At 42.9% G+C, this 20770-nt stretch overlaps 2 protein-coding genes across 6 annotated transcripts in view; one reads left to right on the top strand and one right to left on the bottom strand.

Moving 5' to 3' along the window:
- The window catches only part of sncb (synuclein, beta), a 73099-nt gene extending 55075 nt beyond the window's left edge, over positions 1-18024 (bottom strand). The window contains exons 1-4 of one of the 4 annotated variants that reach the window (XM_067996356.1): positions 17727-18024; positions 17474-17632; positions 16909-16947; positions 14563-14714 (exon numbers count right to left, since the gene is read on the bottom strand). In XM_067996356.1, coding sequence (XP_067852457.1) covers positions 14563-14714; positions 16909-16947; positions 17474-17594 — 312 coding nt within the window. In that variant the 5' untranslated portion in view covers positions 17595-17632; positions 17727-18024. The remainder of the gene's footprint in view (positions 1-14562; positions 14715-16908; positions 16948-17473; positions 17633-17726) is intronic. The other 3 variants (XM_067996357.1, XM_067996355.1, XM_067996358.1) reach the window with 3 other exon arrangements.
- LOC137332475 (eukaryotic translation initiation factor 4E-1A-like) overlaps positions 1-20770 on the top strand; it is a 77072-nt gene that overhangs the window by 45843 nt on the left and 10459 nt on the right. The gene's annotated exons all lie outside the window — the stretch shown is intronic.

The following is a 20770-nucleotide window of genomic DNA, read 5'->3' as shown; positions in this document are numbered from 1 at the left end:
GAAGCCAGTCATGGAGCTGATGCCCATCCATTTAACATCTAGGCCACCTTTTGTGCCATTTCCAGGCCCAACCCATACCGGGAGCGGTGGACTCCAAACATCCAACCCATTACATTCCAGTGCACATGACCCTCAAAACCACCACTTCAACATAATAATCAACATTTATCCTTTTCAAATGTTTCCTTTTGGAAGTATTTCTCACACTTTTTGCTGCTGCCACTCTTGTCATTCACTTTCAAACATTAATAAGGGGGATGCAGCTGCACCTGACCCTGTTACAGTGGGGGTGATTTTAAACCCCACGAACGGGTGGGTTGGGGACGGGTGGGAGTTGAAAATAGTTGTTTTTTGGGTTGTGACCACAACCCGGCCATATTTCCGGGTTTAACGTTGGCATGTAAAAGTACAGGCTTCCCACTGGGAATGCAAAGTCTGAAAATTTACGGTTGCGACCCAAAAAAACAACTATTTTCAACTCCCAACCGCCCCCAACCCGCCCGTTCTTGGGGGTTAAAATCACCTCCAGTGTCTCTGGCTGGTCACAATTGTTATGCCATCTTGTATACAAATAACACCATTTTATTTCATAAACATAGCTGATAACTGGATAAGTTAATAGGAAGGCTCCATGATGCAAAGTGTTGGCTCAGTTAATCTTAGAAGTGAGGAAGTTCTTAATGTTGATGTTGCCTAGCCAATAAAATTGACTATCCCATTCTCTCTCATAAACTTGATATATGTGATGAATTATTTTTGTACTACCAGAAACTGTATTAAACATATAGGCCTGAAATTCCCCATGGGGGCATAATCGGCAAATGATGTCCACTTATGCGCCCATTCGTGTGCCCGTTTTGCCGATGTCAATTTCCTGTGAACTTAATTTGACTATGGTGGAACGTATGAATCAGCGTAAATAACCAGCTTGATTTAAGCGAAACCAATGGGGTCCAAGGGAAAATCGGGCGGAGCCCTATAAAAGAGGAGGGGGCAAGAAGGTGGGTGCAAGGTAAGTGGCAGACAGCTGCCTCTCCTTAAATTCTTCTTGAGTTAATTTAAATTTCTCCAGTAGAGTCTCCATTGTCTCAAGTTTTTCCCTTCTCACAGATGAGTGCTGAAAGTGTTGAATCTCGGGCGAAGGCTGCCAGGAAGAGGGCCTGCTACTTTATGGAGGGCAATCTGCAAGCCCTCCTGGACAAAACTGAGGGAAGACGGGACTGACCCCTCAGCTCCTCCACATCCCAGCTCTCGTGTGGTCAAGAGGCAGGCATGAGGGAGGTGACGGAGGTAATGGATGCCACCTCCATTGTCCCCAGAATGGCAGAGCATTGCCACAAGAAATTCAATGATCTGACCAGAGAAGGGATGGTTAGACATTCACCATGGTCTCACTTTCTTCCTTGCCCACCATTAGCACCACCAAACTCAAGTCTTTGAGATGGAACTAACACACCCTAATCAGTGACCTAGTAGCAAAACCCCTCCCGGAAAGCTGCACACTACTTAGGCCCCATTGCACCTTCGCACACACCACTCCTGCAATGGGCTGGTCTGCAAGCCTAATTTTTCTTCCCGTCTTTGCAGGACAAGAAGGCACACAACACCATGGGGAGAGCAAAGACGGGTGGCGGGGGGGGGGAAATTGACCCGAAGCCTCAAGGCTGTAACAACCCTTCACAAGAAGTAATGCATCTGCTCGGCTGCCGCATCACTGTGGCTATGGTGGAGGCCAAGGTGGGGGGACAGTTCACTGGAACAGCTGCCTGTGTGCTTAAAATTCTGAACTTAAATTTATACCTGCCCTGAACCAACGTAATTGCAGGAAATTTGTGTATACCACTCTTTGTCAGAGCCATTATACTGAGCCGCGATGCGTCCGGGTGCAGGACTCGATAAACATGGTTAAAAGATAGAGAAAATCCGGTCATATCGTAAGTACGTGTGTAACACAAGCCCAAAATTCCTCGATCTTTTATGCCAGGAATTGGCTTTTGTAACCCAATTGCCTGTGTCTTTGGGCGCAAATTCACAGGAAATTCTGACCCTTCCCTCCAACAGAAGGGCAGAAGTGGGGATGTTCGCTGATGATTGCACAGTGTTCAGTTTCATTCGCAACCCCTTAGATAATGAAGCAATCCATGCCCACATGCAGCAAGACCTGGACAACATCCAGGCTTGGGCTGATAAGTGGCAAGTAATATTTGAGCCAGACAAGTGCCAGGCAATGACCATCTCCAACAAGAGAGAGTCTAACCACCTCATCTTGACATTCAACGGCATTACCATCGCCGAATCCCCCATCATCAACATCTTGGGGGTCACCATTGACCAGAAGCTTAACTGGACCAGCCACATAAATACTGTGGCTACAAGAGCAGGTCAGAGGCTGGGTATTCTGCGGCGAGCAACTCATCTCCTGACTCTCCAAAGCCTTTCCACCATCTACAAGGCACAAGTCAGGAGTGTGATGGCATACTCTCCACTTGGCTGGATGAGTGCAGCTCCAATAACACTTGAAGCTCAACACCATCCAGGACAAAGCAGCCCACTTGATTGGCACCACCTTAAACATTCACTCCCTCCACAACCGGCGCACAGTGGCTGCAGTGTGTACCATCTACAGGATGCACTGCAGCAACTCGCCAAGGCTTCTTCGACAGCACCTCCCAAACCCACGACCTCTACCACCTAGAAGGACTAGGGCAGCAGGCACATGGCAATAACACCACTTGGATGTTCCCCTCCAAGTCACACACCATCCTGACTTGGAAATATATTGTAAACAATTTTACAACACCAAGTTATAGTCCAGCAATTTTATTTTAAATTCACAAGCTTTCGGAGGCTACCTCCTTCCTCAGGTGAACGATGTGGAAATGAAACCCTCGAGGGTTTCATTTCCACATCGTTCACCTGAGGAAGGAGGTAGCCTCCGAAAGCTTGTGAATTTAAAATAAAATTGCTGGACTATAACTTGGTGTTGTAAAATTGTTTACAATTGTCAACCCCAGTCCATCACCGGCATCGCCACATCATGGAAATATATTGCCATTCCTTCATCGTCGCTGGGTCAAAATCCTGGAACTCCCTACCTAACAGCACTGTGGGAGAACCTTCACCACACGGACTGCAGTGGTTCAAAAAGGCGGCTCATCACCACCTTCTCAAGGGTCATTAGGGATGGGCAATAAATGCTGGTCTTGCTGGAGACGTCCACATCCCATAATGAATTAAAAAAAAACTGTTTTGGTAATAGATTGTAGCCTGTTTATATTTCTAGTTTGTACGTGATATATTTTCTTTTAGTGAGCAGTGTGCAGATTCGAGTCCCCACTGCAACTAGCAAGAACCATTTCTGCAATAGTTGTGCTTCTTTGGATTTCATAGCAATTTAATAAGTTCCTAATGCTTTCTCTGAGACCTACCATCATCACACTTCATTTCTTCCTGCGTATTAATCTTATTTTACATTATGTTAATTAAGTATATTTTAAGTAACACATCTAAACTGGAATGCATCGAGTCTTAAATTATCCACCTGAGAATATAATGCTTGTTAAATGCTAGTATATTGCTTCTGAAAAAGATTATTTTCAGTCACCGTTTAACCATTATATGGAGATTTGTTTTGTCACATTGCAGATGCTCTTATCTAAGTTTTTTCTTACATATATACAATATACTAATTATTTCAGTGAGGAAATCTCAATTATTACTTTAAGATTATGGGTAACACCTATGAATACTGAAACTTGTAACATTTATTTTTGTACTCACTTAAATCACTGCAGTTTTTACATCAATAATAATCCAGCAACAATCTCTGGTATCAACACTTGTAAACAATTTTACAACACCAAGTTATAGTCCAACAAATTTATTTTAAATTCCACAAGCTTTCGGAGGCTTCCTCCTTCGTCAGGTGAACGGTAATGTGTTGATACCACATCATGGTATCAACACATTAGCATTGCAAAAGAACCACCATGTATTACAATTTTAAGGTTCGCTTCTGTAATTTGATAGAATGTTACCATTCTTACATTGTTTTTTTCCAGTGTCCTAATGTAAACCTAGTAAACTAATTCACAATGTCACTTAAATGTGTTGTAGATATGGTTATTTTTGGTATGCTATGTGGCACAAGAGGATGTGGCTGGAGGCAGGCACCTCACAAATGTAGCCCTAGTGGTACTGAGAGCACAGAAAGACTTGGAAAATTATGCTGGAATACCAAATATATTCAAATGGTAGAAGAGCCAGGGGACTTCATTAAGCAGGATTGAACCAAATAGTAACTGCATAGACCAGTATATACTCTCAGTTAATCTGGCAGTGACCATCACTATCAGTTGATTGGAACATATTTCTTTGTTCTATTATTTCCTCCAAGTTCTCTGCCTTTTCGAGCACTGGTTTACATTATATAGGTGACTTTTACCTGGGCTACCCTGTCATTTAACCTGCAACTCTAAATCTTTTTCATACACAACAGAATCAATTAAAAGCTGCTTACAATTTTTTCCCCCACAGCTTCTGGAGTTTTAACAATTTCTTTTTAACACTGGGCCAAAAGCAGCCACCATTACTATCTCAATGATCGCTTTCTATGCCTGGACTATAAAAATGTAACAAATTATATACCTCACACTATCCATTATCCAAATCTTTCAAAAATTCTGCCAGTAACTACAGCCATATTTAAAATGGAGGTCAGTCCAGCCTGCACCAGTGATGCTGTTGTTTGTTTCAAAATAGTTGGTCATTGTGTAGGTCACTCTTACAATAGCTCTTGACCAACATTCCTGCTGCTTCCTGCAACATTCCTGCTGTTTCCAAATTGTAAGTAGGTATGTTTGCTTAAGGTCCAATCTGTTTGGCAATAGGTCACTATGCAAACAGATATTTTCATCACTGCTTTAATCTTTATTTTTCCATGTATCCAAAAAGTTCAATGGCACAAAGGAAATAGGCCTCAGAATTGTTCATATATTAAAATTACAAAAAGATGCTGCCTCGTGAATGTTTAAATGGCCTTCTTGTTGCTTCATACAACTGAAAATCACTGTGACCGCCCAGACAAGTCACAGTCAGACAGGGAAATAGGCATTACAAACAGAACTTTATTCTACTGCCTTTTTATAATGTAATCAATTTTCTTTCCATTCTCTTTAGCTCTTTCAACGCCATCCAATCTTCTGACAGGTTCCCTGATCATAGGCCTTAACCAGTGCCACATTTGAGCTGACCTTGGGAAGTGTGTAAGGGCAGTCCATGGTGATTTTCCCTTCTGTTATCACTCCTTCTCTATTTTGATATTGGTGCTTGTTTTGGTTGGATTTCAGAAGACCAGCACCCGAGAGCTAGCTCCTTGTTTTTACACTAAATCCAGTTTCCTTATCCTGGCAGAAGAGTAGTAGATTTAGGTCTTCCAAAATCTGACCTAAACAAGTATCCATATAAAAGCAGCTCCTGTGCTTGGTATCACTTTGTTGCTTCCTTGTTGAAGGCACACTAAGACCAGGAAGTTGGTGTGTAGAGAGCACAGATGAGAACATCGCTTTACAGCACAGTGCATCGAAATAACAATATTTGTACCTTCTCAGTCTCACCTATTCAGAATTTAAAAAGAAATCGCTGTTTTATCAGTCTAATTAAAATGCTTGAATTGGTATAGTCCTAGAATTGCTCAATGAAACAGTGTTCTACTTAAAGTACATGGGCTAGAAATTGGGCTGTGTAGTGTGTGTTGTTTCATCACTATGTGGCCTCTCGAAGTGCCAAGATGGCACCTTGGCTGCATATGCACATTTCTAGCATGATATGCGCCAGACGCCATCTTGGTATAGGTAATAGCTCCTGCACAGATAGTGAACGCCAGCAGCGTGTAAAGTAGGGAGAAAATGCATACAATCAGTGTGCAAAGCTGATTTAAAGTGATAGACACCATTTTGGAACTTAATCCTCAACTCAGTGCAGAGTCTCAACCACAAACACCTGAACATGTCTTAGAGTGCCTGGAGGACCCCCCACCAGCACTATTTAAAGGGACCATGCAGGTTTTGCAGGTTAGTTGCTGGATTATTGCTTCTGACTGCTGGTGGAATAGGAAGCTTGTTTTTGAAGCTCCCTATACTTACTGAGAGTTCCTAGAGTACATTTGAGAATGGTTTGGCAGGTACTGCCTTATGGGTCGGAAAGTTACAACCGTGGTTGAACAAAATTCCTGGCAACCATGGGTGGTCTGCTAGGGCTCCCGCTGGGCATTGAGCATGTCTGGGAGCATGCAGAGAGGCCACACACAGCAGGTCAAACTGCGAGGAGAGGGAGAAGGAGGAGGCATAGGGCACTGAGCAGGAGGCCATATCCAATGAGGGCCTTTCGGGATCAATTCTCTTACGTCAACATGACCGAGGAGGATTGCATCCAACTCCTGAGGTTCACCAAGGAAGCCGTGACCGAGATCTGTCAACTGGTGTGGCCACAACTGCAGCCACAGAGCAGGGCAAGGACAGCATTGCCTGTGGCTGTGAAGGTCACCGTGGCGCTGAACTTCTACGGCTCAGGAGCATTTCACGCATCTGCTGGCGACATGTGCAACATCTTGCAGTATGCAGTGCACTGCTGCATAAGGGAGGTCACAGACACACTGTACGAGATGAGGAACAGGTTCATCACCTTCCCCCTTGACAGAGGCAAGCAGAACAAGCGGGCACGGGGGTTTGTTCGCATTGCTGGCTTCCCCATGACGCAGGGTGCCATTGACTGCACGCATGTTGCCCTGCGTGCCCCGCATATCAACTCGGCCGTCTCCGTCAACTGAAAGGGCTTCCACTCCCTCAACGTACAGCTGGTGTGCGACCATACGCATCGAATCACGGAGGTCGATGCCCGCTACCCTGGGAGCAGTCACGATGCCTTCGTCATGTGGCAGTCCAACGTGCTAGCTATCTTGCACCCAACTCGGCAAGTCAAAGGCTGGCTACTGGGCGACAAGGGCTATCCCCTCACATGGTAGCTCATGACTCCGGTCAGAACCCACGCACACGTGCAGAGCAGGCCTACAATGAGAGCCATGCTGCCACATGCAACATCGTGGAGCTAACTATGGGTCTCCTGAAAGAACACTTCCGCTGCCTGGACCAGTCTGGAGGAGCCCTCCAGTACTCTGCTGAATGGGTGGAAAGATTCGTGGTGGTATGCTGTATGCTGCACAACCTTGCCATCATGAGGGATCAGCCCTTGCCACCGATGATCAGTGAAGACCCTGAGCCAGAGGTGGAGGTTGAGGAGGAAGAGACTGAGGAGAGGAAAGGAGCTGGAGGAGGAAGTGGACGAAGATGCAAGGGTGCAACAGGGAACACATGCCTTGTCTGCAAGGGCTCTGTGTGCTCGCCTGATCCGTGCCCACCATCAATAATGTGAACTACATCCCCCAACTCACCAACAATCCTACACTCACCACCTGTCCGCTCCTACATGACCATCAAATCGTCCTCCATCTGATTACACATTGCTTTCCCCCTCAGCTCATCGCACAAATAAAAACCACCACAGACAGGCTGGTGGCATAGGGGGATACGTGGCAGATGAAATTTAACGCGAGCTGGCATCTGTGGTATCTGTTCTTCCGCTCCGGCTCCTGTGCACTTGTGCTCGGTGTCTCACCACGTGCAGATCCCTCCTCTAACCTAGCCTCTAAAGGATGCGCAGTGTCAGTCTCTGAGCTGGTGGATGCGAGTGTCAGATTGATTGACGGTGTGGCTTCAGTGTCCCCCTCCTTCTCCTCCTTGGACAATGCCGCCACGTATTCTTGGGTATCTGCAATGACAACGGGAAAGGGGCTGAGTTGTGGAGTGGGGAGAGGAGCAAGTAAGACGTGCGTGCTGACAGCATCTGCAGCACATGAGTCAGAAAAGATTATGGGAGGAGGGAGATGTGGGAAAGGAGAAGGAGTATTAGATATGCAGAGACCCCCTTCATTGGAACCTCCAGCGCGGCATGTTGTCATGGCTGCAGTGATGGCCCGCCCAATGATCCAAAGCACAGTCTCCTCCAAGGAGGTGAGGACGTGTAAGCGTCCCCGTCCACCCTCAGGTCCCTCCTGCTGCCGGCTGTTATGCGCCATCTTCTCCTGCAGTTTGTCATTGAGTATCTTGCAAGGTGTCTGGGTGATGTGTCTGTCATGGTTGAATAGCTGCCAGTGTGTATGACCTGTGAGTGGTGGTTGTGTGGCCTGCAAATGTGGTACTTTGTGCGGGTGAGATGTAGCATGCTGAGTGCAGCATTGCGTATGGATAGGCAGTGTTTGTTGGTGGGTGGGTGACAGGGGTTGTGATGCATGGAGCAGTGGTGCAGTTGGTAGGATGTGACACTTGACACTTGCTTTCACTCACCTTGTGTCAAATCACTGAACTTCTTTCGGCACTGCACCTACGTGCATGGTGCCATGCTCCTGACGTTCACTTCCTGAGCCACAGCCTCCCAATGCCGGCGTAGCTAAAGTCTGGAGAGTCTCCTGCCATTCTGCAGGCACATGTTGGCCCTTCTTTCTTTCACCCCCTCCATCAGGGCCTCCAGTGCCTCCTCGGAGAAGTGTGGGGCCTGCTCGCGCACTGGTCCCACCATCCTTCAGCCATCTTTCCCTCCTCCCAGTGGACTGTGCGTGTACACCTGCACCTTTAAGAGGTGACGTGTGCTGACCACACCCCATTTTGGGCTTCCTGATTAGCTATCATGCTAATTAACAGGCAGCACGAGGTTCACGTGCTGCCTGCGCAGGGGCCACTGGGCGTAGGTTAGTAGTGGATCACGCTACCCCCGTCCGATTTTTGGCCTTATCCAATTTAACTTCCCATGTGTCTTAAAACAGTCTCACAGATTAGCCATCCAAACCACCTGTAAAGAAGATACAGCTATTTGAAATGAGGATGGATAAGATAGATATTCTCAGATTCATCCAAACTCCTAAAGCTGCAAGGTTATAATATTGATCAATAAATAGCTGCAAGTTAAAATAGTAGAAGCAGTTATAAAATATGAAATATGACTTCTACCAATGGGTATACCTGATTCAGAGCTCCTATAACTATTTAAATGCCCACATTTATTAGAAAAATTAGGTCTCACGCTTTTTCAGGCAGGAAAATGGCAAACTCGACGGCAAAGGTTTACTGATTGTGACATTGATGGTAACCCATCCAAATGGGTCTCTGTTGGTGTTATAATCAGAAAACCTATGCACCCCAAATCTGCTAGGTTTTGATGCTGTTCTTCTTGCTGGTTTTAAAAATGGCTGTTGAAGAACTTTAAAGGAAGTATTGAATTTATAAAATGGTTGCTGATGGTTTCCATTCCCGGGGTTTAAAAGAAACAAGTGAGGAAATTGCAGGTGTGTTCATCAAATGACCTGGAAGCACCATGGTTTACATTACTGATTTTAATCAGATCTGATTCTTCAGATTAGTTCAAATTCAGCAATATCCCTTTTATTATTGAAAGAATCTGGAACAATGTTGCAGCTCAATATTTGGATTCCCCATAATTTCCCAAGGGAGGGATACATGATTGCATTTCATGATATGTTGTTAAAACTAGGTCTAATAAGGTTTCTCCCTCCCTCCCTCCCTAAATAATGGAGTGACATTTGCAATTTTGCAATTCAAAAGCACAATTTCTGAATCTAGGGAGTTTTGGAAAATTGTGACTAATACTCCTGCAATTTCCTCACCTATTTCTTTTAATCCCTGGGGTGGAAACCTTCAGGTCTTGCAGGTTTTTCTTAAGTCCCATTATTTTCTCCATTACCATTTTTTTGAAAATGTTAAATCCACTAAGTTCCTCTCCTTTACTTATTTTTAGGTTCCCTTGTACCACGGATACAAAGTATTCATTTAACAAGTCTACCATTTGCTTATTTTTCATCACAATCTCGCCTGCATCTGTCTTTAATTAACCCATATTTTCCTTTACACTCTCAATATATTTATAAAAACATTTGCTGTTAGATTTGATATACCTTGCAAGATTTTGTTTTGCCTATTCTCTTTTTTGCACCTCATTACTTTCTTTCTATGCCTTTGTTGCTATTTATAGTTCTCCTTGTCTGCTGGATTTCCACTTTTCTTTGCATTTGTGTACACCTTTTCTTTCAGCTTGACAATACCAGACAATGATACAAGCAATTAGGAGACAATGGTTGATTTATTGTGGAATTGCAGACAAACACCAAATGACCACGTCACATTACACTGCCACAATTCACATTATGGTGGCAGTGCTGTAAAGCATAAGAGATGGTACTGCAACTATTGGGGGAGCAGCAAGTTAACTCATTAGATAGTTTTCCTGGGCTCTTCTGAAAGCAGTCGTGCTGCTATTTCTTCTTCAGCTATTGGGGAAGGCCCATGGCCAGAACTGTAAGTTGGAATTTGCAATTGCAACAATTCGAACAACTGCACATACACAGTTCCTTGTCCATTACTATTGGTGCTGTGAAATTCTTTCCCATACCCTTGTAAAAAGGGTAGACTCGACAACACCAAAGGCTCCAACATAGAACTGCTTCTACTTGAGGCATTCAGCTTCTAGACCACCAATTCTTTCCATAGCCTCAAAGATAATATGGTAGTCATGATGCAGCCTACTCTATAGGTCATTATGTCTGGTTCTTGTGATTCATGAGCAACAAAAGCAAACTTCCGAGGCTTTTTGTAACAGTCATGATTTTCCTAAGGCCTTCTGTACAGTAGATTGTAAAATATTATCAGAGTCTGTTGCTGATTCATCCTGACTCTTGTCATGAATCATTTGTTCTGCCTCAACCTTTCCCCTATATGAGGTTTGAAACTGACTCAAGTTGTAAGGTTGGCTGGTGGATGATTGTATTTTTGGCCTGGAATCGTGATTGTTAGACTCCACCCCTAAATCCAAAAATCCAGTATAATCAGACATGTCATTCTGCTCATTAAATAACTGTGCTATAGTGAAGGTGCACTTCAGATGCCCGCTATTGTATTGTTTTCAGAAGGTGTGCCAGAATTTTTAACAAAGCATGTACTCAAAAGTTTTGCCAGTTACTGTGGGATTTTGATACTCATTCCAAAGTATAGATTTGGTGCTTATAGACAACAAACAGCTAACTTCCACATTGTTGCTCTAATAGATGTGGGAACAGATAGAACCAGTATTTTAATTAAAAATAGGCATCAGAAGCCTATTTTATGTGCTTTGTATTTAACATATTTGCCTCTGGACTACTAAAGAAAGAAAGCCGTGCATTTATATAGTGTCTTTCACAACCTCAGGACATCCCAAAGCACTTTACAGCCAATGAAGTACTTTTTTGAAGTGTAGTCACTGTTGTAATGTAGGAAATACGGCAGCTAATTTGCGCACAGCAAGGTCCCATAAACAGCAATACAGAAACATAGAAACATAGAAAATAGGAGCAAGAGTAGGCCATTCGGCCCTTCGGGCCTGCTCCGCCATTCAAAATGATCATGGCTGATTGTCTAACTCAGTACCCTGTTCCTGCTTTTTCCCCATATCCCTTGATCCCTTTAGCATTAAGAAATCGATCTATCTCCTTCTTGAATACATCCAATGACTTGGCCTCCACTGCCTTCTGTGGTAGCGAATTCCACAGGTTCACTACCCTCTGAATGAAGAAATTTCTCCTCATCTCGGTTCTAAATGACATACCCCATATCCTGAGACTGTGACACCTGGTTCTGGACTCCCCAGCCATCGGGAACATCCTCCCTGCATCTCGTCTGTCTAGTCCTGTTAGAATTTTATATGTTTCGATGAGATCACCTCTCATTCTTCTAAACTCAAGTGAATATAGGCCTAGTCGACCCAATCTCTCCTCATACGTCAGTCCTGCCATCCCAGGAATCAGTCTGGTAAACCTTCGTTGCACTCCCTCCATGGCAAGGACATCCTTCCTCAGATAAGGAGACCAAAACTGCACACAATACTCCAGATGTGGTCTCACCAAGGCCCTGTATAACTGCAGTAAGACATCCCTGCTCCTGTACTCAAATCCTCTTGCAATGAAGGCCAACATACCATTCTCCTTCCTAACTACTTGCCGCACCTGAACGCTCGCTTTCAGCGACTGGTGTACAAGGACACCCAGGTCTCGTTGCACCTCCCCTTTTCCCAATCTATCACCATTCTGATAATCTGCCTTTCTGTTTTTACAACCAAAGTGGATAACCTCACATTTATCCACGTTATACTGCATCTGCCATGTTCTTGCCCACTCACCCAACTTGTCTAAATCACATTGGAGCCTCTTTGCATCCTCCTCACAGCTCACATTCCATCCCAGCTTTGTGTCATCGGCAATCTTGGAAATTATACATTTAGTTCCCTCATCCAAATTATTGATATATATTATGAATAGCTGGGGCCCAAGCACTGATCCTTGTGGTACCCCACTAGTCACTGCCTGCCACCCAGAAAAAGATCCACTTATTCCTACTCTCTGTTTCCTGTCTGTCAACCAATTCTCAATCCACACCAGTATATTCCCCCCAATCCAATGTGCTTTAATTTTGCACACTAACTCTCTTGTGTGGGACCTTATCAAAAGCCTTCTGAAAATCCTAGTACACCACATCCGCTGGTTCTCCCCTATCTATTCTACTAGTTACATCCTCAAAAAACTCCAGTAGATTTGTTAAGCATGATTTCCCTTTCATAAACCCATGCTGACTTTGTCCAATCCCGTTAATGTCCTCCAAGTGTTCTGTTATCACATCTTTTATAATAGATTCCAGCATTTTCCCCACTACTGATGTTCGGCTAACTGGTCTGTAATTCCCTGTTTTTTCTCTCCCTCCTTTTTTAAATAGTGGGGTTACATTTGCCACCCTCCAATCTGTAGGAACTGTTCCAGAGTCTATAGAATTTTGGAAGATGATCACCAATGCATCCACTATTTCCAGGGCTACTTCCTTTAGTACTCTGGGATGTAGATTATCAGGCCCTGGGGATTTGTCAGCCTTTAGCCCCATTAATTTCCCGAGCACTATTTTTTTTACTAATACTGGTTTCCTTCAGTTCCTCCCTCTCACTAGACCCTTAGTTGTATGATAATGATCAGATAATCTGTTTTTTAGTGGTGTTGGTTGACGGATAAATGTTGGCCAGGACACAGGGGAGATTTCCCCTGCTCTTCTTCGAAATAGTGCCATGGGATCTTTTATGTCTACCTGAGAGGACAGACCAGGCCTCGGTTTAATGTCATATCCGAAAGATGGCAACTCCAACACTGCAGCACTCCCTCAGTAATCAGAAGCTTCTGACTCAGAGGCGAGAGTGCTACTGAGCCACAGCTGACACTGTATTAATATAAATAAATTTTCCTTATCTGTGCGCAGGGCAGACCCACTCACTTAATTGGGATGTGTGAAAATTTCCCTAACTGCCATGAAGCAAGAGGAATGAAATATCACTTATTTACATGATCTAAAATGGCAAGCGATCGGAAGGTCGTGTCTCACTTGCGGACTTAATTCTCCGTCCCACTCCCACTCTAGCCTCTTTGTCCTCGGCCTCCTACATTGTTCCAATGAAGCTAAACGGAAGCTCGAGGAACAGCACTCATCTTTCATTTAGGCACTTTACAACTTACATTGATTTCAATAACTTCAGATCATAACCACTGCTCCCAATTTTTCCGGATAGCAGGTGCTAGTAATGATTCATTCTGTTGTTGCCATTTATAGCTGCTCTAGACCCATCTTTTGTTTCTTTACTTGTCCCATTACCACCCTCCTTGCCTTGCACCATCATCCCTCATCTTATTTAATCACTCCTGCCCTCACCCTATCACAGACCTTCCCTTTTGTTCTTTCCTCCCTTCCCCTTCCTCCCCTCTTTGCCTGGCTCTGTAATTGCTTAAAAACTGTTAAATCTTTAACTTCTTCCAGTTCCAACGAAAGGTCATCGACCAGAAACGTTAACTCTGTTTCTTTCTCTACAGATGCTGCCGACTTGCTGAGTATTTCCAGCATTTTCTATTTTTATTTCAGATTTCGCAATCTCCAGACAGCCTAGCCAAGACTGAGAACTCCCAATGTAAATAATCAGGCCCACAACCTTGCATTACTCTGTGGTGCATCATGCTGACTATCACTCTGATGTGCAGCAGACTGCCCTGAGAGTTCACACTTTGAACAAGATTAAATATTTTTTCCATAAATTTAAAACTCACCAAGACCTAGTCTCAGGCACAAAATAAGATTTTGCAAATAAAATTTTCAGGGAGGAATTAATAAATATAATTCAATTTCTACATTAATTTCTGCCCATAATGGAAATCATTGGTAAAAATATATTTCAAACCCTGATATATTTAAAACAGCTGGTAGATATTAGCATCCAAATAAAATTAAGATTTTCAGTTCCTCTATTGTGTATGTATTGTATGCTGGTTGTACCTCATCTATTTTTTAAGCATATAATGTAGCATTAGTTCAATTTGAATGGTTTGATGTACGATTACAGCAGCAGAGGGTAGGGTGTGCATGCTTGATGAAGGCTGACCTTTACTTCAGATGGGAAATCTTCCTTTTTCACCAGACCAGTGGCTGCTGCAATATTCCCAGCTCCATCCACTGTCTTTTGAGCCACAGCTGAGACCCCAGTGATAACAGCACCGCCTACCAAAGAGGCCTGCTCCTTTGTCTTCTCAGCCACTAAAAAGCAAGCATCAATATACTTTGATTCTTATTCAGAGATCTTTTCTTATTTCTATTCCTTTTTAATGCCGCTTTTCTGATCAATTCAAAATGAATAGCTTTAACTGAACCTATATCTTTTTTGGACTTTTTAATAAGCATCCATGTCTTCAATGGAAGCCTAGATTCACTGAACAGTGTTTCATTTCAATGTTAATTTTGGTGTGGAGAAAAATTAATTCATTAATTTATGAATATGAAACATTTTAAACAGATTATCTGGCCTTCCACACTTATGTGCTATCATTTTTAGCTGGCAAGACAGAAAGTTCTGTCCTTAAACATCAATTAATGTGGGTGAACAAAAGATAGGATTGTGAACACGCACATCTGTATCAATCTTAGAATAACGTGTCTGAAGAATTTTAACAATTCAAAACCTTGAACAGTCCAAGGTGGTCAAATATGGCATCTTTCAAATTTTTCAAAAATACTGTGGTTTTAAATATTACTATAGCAAGATGGTCATCATCCTAATATTTCTGATGTGGCAATTTTGCAATCTAGAAATTCAGAAAACAATGCTTCTTTAAGTAGGTAAAGCTTAGCAGTTCCTCAGTACACTGAGTATGATTGTTGTCCCTCAAATTATTTGAAAATATAATCCTGTTCTCTTCCTCCTTAAAAAAAATATTTTTTAAAACACACAACTTTGTTTTCTCTTTCCCTTTTTTGGCCACTCTGACCAGAGCAACTGCTGGCCAAAATGACAAGCACAAGGTGCGGAGTAGATTTTGTGTTATGTTGTGATTTTTAAAAACAAATATATGAGAGTGTTCTTTAAAGAAAACTCGTGCCTTTAAAGACAGTGTTTGGTACATCATTCAAGGTGTTTGGATAAATTGTGATGTCAATAGATTGATCATTTAGGAATTTTTGCTACATTAAAGGCACTATATAAATGAAGTTTCTTTATAGTCTTTTTCGGCTGCAGTTATACTGTCACTTTTATGTCTCTGTGGCAGCAAAACTACAGAGTCAGATCTAAGGCTGTGGTGCATTAAAGTAGGAGAAATAAAACTCCCGGCAGCTATAAGGCTCAAATCCATTTTCCAATTTGCATGAGGCATTATAACTCTGGTCTCCAGGAGCTTGGATGTACAGCCATCAATGAGATGTGGAACAGATTTTGTGTTGATGAACTGTAGCTCATCAATAAAATATTCTAAATATATTCTCATTTTTTGTATTAATAACCTGTATGATCAGCAAAATTTCTTCCTCAATTTTACATTTTCACTTGTTGTTAGTATGATTGGTGGATCATCACACTTATATCCATGATGTGCACACATCCTGGGCCCTGAACTGGCTATGGAAACACTGAAATATTTAGTGTATGGTCTTTACAACCAATTGAACACAGACTGCTCGCAGATCAGTATGTGCAGTATAACGGCAGCCTTAAATTATTAACAGTCCTCTTGGTAACCTTATATTAACCAAATGTATGTTGTTCCTGGAAATGACAGCCTAGAAATTACTGTATGCAATATTAACAAACGTGCAGTTAAGGTATAGTATGACATTACTTTATCCACTTTTTAAAATGGATACTTCAATCTGTTTATTTTAAATGGGTAACACTTCCAGTAAAATAGTGGACAAAGTAATGTTATATTAATATATTAAGTATTCATACACTAATATCGCACATGGTAAATCTAAACTTCTACATGTGATTTATAACTTCACATTGTAAAAGCCAGATTAACTCAATAAATCCATCAATATAAGGCAACCTTTCTAAGAAACGTTTTACCTTACTGCAGTGAAACTAATTGGTGCGTTTAACGTCGACATTGGCAACATACTTAGCAGTTACAGTTAAAGGATGTACAGGATGGCAAGTTATTTATTCAGCTACAAATACACTGTAAATGTAACCTACACTCCTGGCAGATCCGCTCATTTTTCATGTCACGCTCTGTTGACCTAGAATCATTACTGGTATACTTCGCACTATGTTAATGGATTGATCACTTTCTGAAATTAACATTAACAATCTGATCAATGCAGAACCAACATCTTACAACAGCCCCTTGATATGGACGATAGAAAGCATTTGATTTCGGCACATTGATTAAAGCACGTACAAAAATATTACTTTTGTATCGCTACACATTTTAATTCTTCAATCGTGTGAATTTACCTGAAACGACACTTGAAACACCTTCTTTGGTTTTAGACCCTAAGAAAAGGTTAAACATAAAGATCATTATGCCAGGGCAATTGCCTGAATCTATAATTTTGCAAAAGATTTCCCGATCCCCTACTTGTTTAACATTTCTTGCTATATACCACCATTATTTTTGTTATTTTTAAAGGCAGTCATGCCGGTGTGAATGTGCTAGATGCTACATCCTTAGAAAGAGGACATTTCTCGCAGGGCTGGAAGAGAGTGCCATATGGCTGGTCCATCTGCTTAGCGGAAACAAGACCTTTGAGACTGAATTAGACCCTAGTGAACAACGAAAGCAGCTCTAGAATACGTCGATCTCCCGAGATAAAATGTTTCCAGTTTATTTTTAGCAAGTGAGACCGTTAATTTATATTTGGAATATTCACAAAAAGGGCCGCTTTAGCGTGTTATATTGTCACTACAGTAAAAGTCATCCATCCATTGACTGTCGAAAGGAACGTTTCATTGTATAACTGGCAGGAACGACACTAGACATTCATTGGCTTTAAATTCACGATGCCCAATTTGTACATACCAACGTATAGCACTCCCTCTTTAGTCTTCTCTGCCGCGCCTGCTACACCCTGCTTGGTTTTCTCAGCGGCAGCAGCCACTCCTTCCTTCGCTTTGGACAATCCTTTCATGAAAACATCCATTTTGGTCCTCGATCAATGGAACACTATAGAATAAACATCTACTAAATCTGATTTATTCACTCCCAAACAACCAAACATCTGTAAAGAAGGTAACAGTCACCGACAGATAATTATACAAGCATCAATACTGACCTTTGTCAAACTGGATAATAATGGATTGAACAGATTTGATCAAAACATCATGTGGGGGGAGCTTTCAGATTAAGCTAGAATGGAGATCATCCAGTTCGGCAGTGATGATGGCACCGATTAACTGACCTGTCAGCCTGAAGCTGCTGTGGTGCTGTCTGCTGTGTGCTCCCTCCAAGGCTCTTTCCCTCCTCTTCTGTACTTACTGCTTTTCAGAAAGAGCGTGTGATTTCATCAAAGTGCCGTGCAATCACACACGGACACTAGCACATCCTCCCTCCCCTCTTGGAGTGCAGTTCCCCATAGGCAAGTTTCCCCAGTGATCATTTGTCCTTCGTGCTAGCCCGACTTCTAACCTTTCAGTATATCAGAAATGTTTTCGGTTTAATGGTGCGAGGAAGAAATCTCCAGCTTTTTTCAAACATATTTAAGCGGGTGTTTCCCCCCCGCCACACACATAAACTGTGTTTTGAACATACGAAAACGACGGGGGGGACAATTGGTCCACGGAGCCGGTTCTATAAACTTTGCGTTAAAGATTACAATATTGTGGATAATATTAAGAAAATAGTGCCTGCATAGCTAAAAAGATGCCCCTGGGATGTGTTTAATTTAGGGGCACTTTAATCTCGTTATATTTATTTTCCAAAGTCAAGTTTACAACACATTATAAATTCATTATAACAGCAGGTTGTTAGTGATTAGGGAAACTTACAGAATTCTTCTTATCCAAAATAAAAGTTTTGCAATTGTGCTCACTTCCTGTTGTCATACCTATGTCGTGATTTTTATGTCATTTTCTCACGACCAGGAATAACGTTTTGTAATGCTTTGGTAAAGTTTTAAATTAATGTTTCTCCTTACTATAACTCGAATTAATGGTTCATGCCGTGAGACCTCTCATCCACCCATCTCTGTTTTTGCATCTAACAACTCGCTTGTCCCTTTGAGGCCATTTTCATTTTCTCTTGAGCCATCAGACAACCTGAGAGGCTCATGGTCAGCGACCACTATGACCTCAGGCCTGAGACAGCCTGGAGCTCAGGCCCAAGAGAGCCCGGTTGCAGACTTCAGCATCTCATCTGTTGCTGGGCAGTATGGCCAAGCTGATTTTATAGTACCATGGTGCACATTGGTTGAAGGGAAGAGAAGACAACATGTGCCATTCTCGTTGCACCACTGCCAATGTCATGGGGCTGTGGCTCATCAATCTCATTGATTTGTGGGAGAGAGGACTGTAGGAGATCTGTGATGTGATTGCAGCCCTTATCAACGTGGTCCCGAAGACTTTCAAAGGTGATGGGGATGGTGGAGTCCAGAGCCTGAATTGCACTAGTTTGAGCTTCGATCAAAGCATCAAGAACTGATGACACAGACTCCTGGTGTGAGGGGATGGCTGCAGCCTGCATAGAGGTGGTCCACAATTGCAGAGTGCTGCTGCCTTGTGACAATACACCACACAAGCTGAAAGTGGACTCCTTTATACTCTTAGACATGGTGCAGCAGATCCTGGGTAGGCATTTCAGCATCTCGTACAATTACAGGTGCACAGAAAGGTTTCTTTTTTTTATTCGTTCATGGGATGTGGGCATCGCTGGCAAGGCCAGCATTTAGTGCCCATCCCAAATTGCCTTTGAGAAGGTGGTGGTGAGCCGCCTTCTTGTACTGCTGTAGTCTGTGTGGTGAAGGTTCTCCTACAGTGCTGTTAGGTAGGGAGTTCCAGGATTTTGACCCAGCGACGATGAAGGAACGGCACTATATTTCCAAGTCGGGATGGTATGTGACTTGGAGGGGAACGTGCAGGTGGTGTTGTTTCCATTTGCCCGCTGCCTTTGTCCTTCTAGGTGGCAGAGGTCACAGGTTTGGGAGGTGCTGTCGAAGAAGCCTTGGCGAGTTGCTGCAGTGCATCCTGTAGATGGTACACACTGCAGCCATGGTGCGCCGGTGGTGAAGGGAGTGAATGTTTAGGGTGGTGGATGGGGTGCCAATCAAGTGGGCTACCTTGTCCTGGATGGTGTCGAGCTTCTTGAGTGTTGTTGGAGCTGCACTCATCCAGGCAAGTGGAGAGCAATCCATAACACTCCTGACTTGTGCCTTGTAGATGGTGGAAAGGCTTTGGGAAGTTAGGAGGTGAGTCACTCGCTGCAGAATACCCAGCCTCTGACCCCTAGCTACAGTATTTATGTGGCTGGTCCAGTTAAGTTTCTGGTCAACGGTGACCCCACATCCCATGAACGAATAAAAAAAAGTGGCTATTTCTGAACTTTTTTTTGTTTGTATCTTATTGATAAGAAGTCTTTGTGCCAGGTGCTCAAGATATTGATACAGTGAGTTTTTAATTGGAATTGCCATTACCTATGGTTTTTGGAGGAGGAAGAGGAGGAGCAATGGAGGGATGCAGGCAGCACCAGAGGCAGACTGTTCCTATCTGTTGGTGTCCTCCTACCTGACAATGATGATAAAAATATATCTACATGGGCTTGGTGTCAATAGACAGTCAAATGCAAAGCAGTGCAATCTGCCGCAAGGACACCTGCAGCTATCATGCACTAAAAGGGTCAGTAGTGCCAGTGGCAGTAACATTCAGTTCCATTCTCAAGTCCTCTTCTTCCTTCTCCTTCAAGCTATGCTCCAAAACTGTTCTATGGGGAGCATGCCCTGGAGTGGCAGCAGCCCTCCTTGCTACAATCTCATTCTGAACCATCTCCACTTTGTCAGCCATCTAATGGGGATTGGAAAACTGCACTGCTCCAGCAATTAGCCAAAGACTCGGTTTCTTGACTGCACATTTATTATGCCAATTGTTGGATTTTGCTAGGAATTTTTGTTACCCAAACAATCTGAAAAGACTAAAATATACATTAAAAATATTAGCAGCCTATGTGACAGCTACTAATATTTCTGTTCATACATTTACCTTTAAGTGACTTTATCCCTTTAAATTTACCTATCATCCTTTATAAGCAGCTGTTTACTTGCAGTTTCTTATCCCCTTTGACAAACTCACAAAATCAGGCCCACTTTGTAGATTTCCACACTATGTAAAT

Source organism: Heptranchias perlo, chromosome 14 (assembly GCF_035084215.1).
Source record: "Heptranchias perlo isolate sHepPer1 chromosome 14, sHepPer1.hap1, whole genome shotgun sequence".
Taxonomy (NCBI): Eukaryota; Metazoa; Chordata; class Chondrichthyes; order Hexanchiformes; family Hexanchidae; genus Heptranchias; species Heptranchias perlo.
Note: the sequence above shows the minus strand (reverse complement) of the source record. Positions and strands in the feature narration are given on the sequence as shown.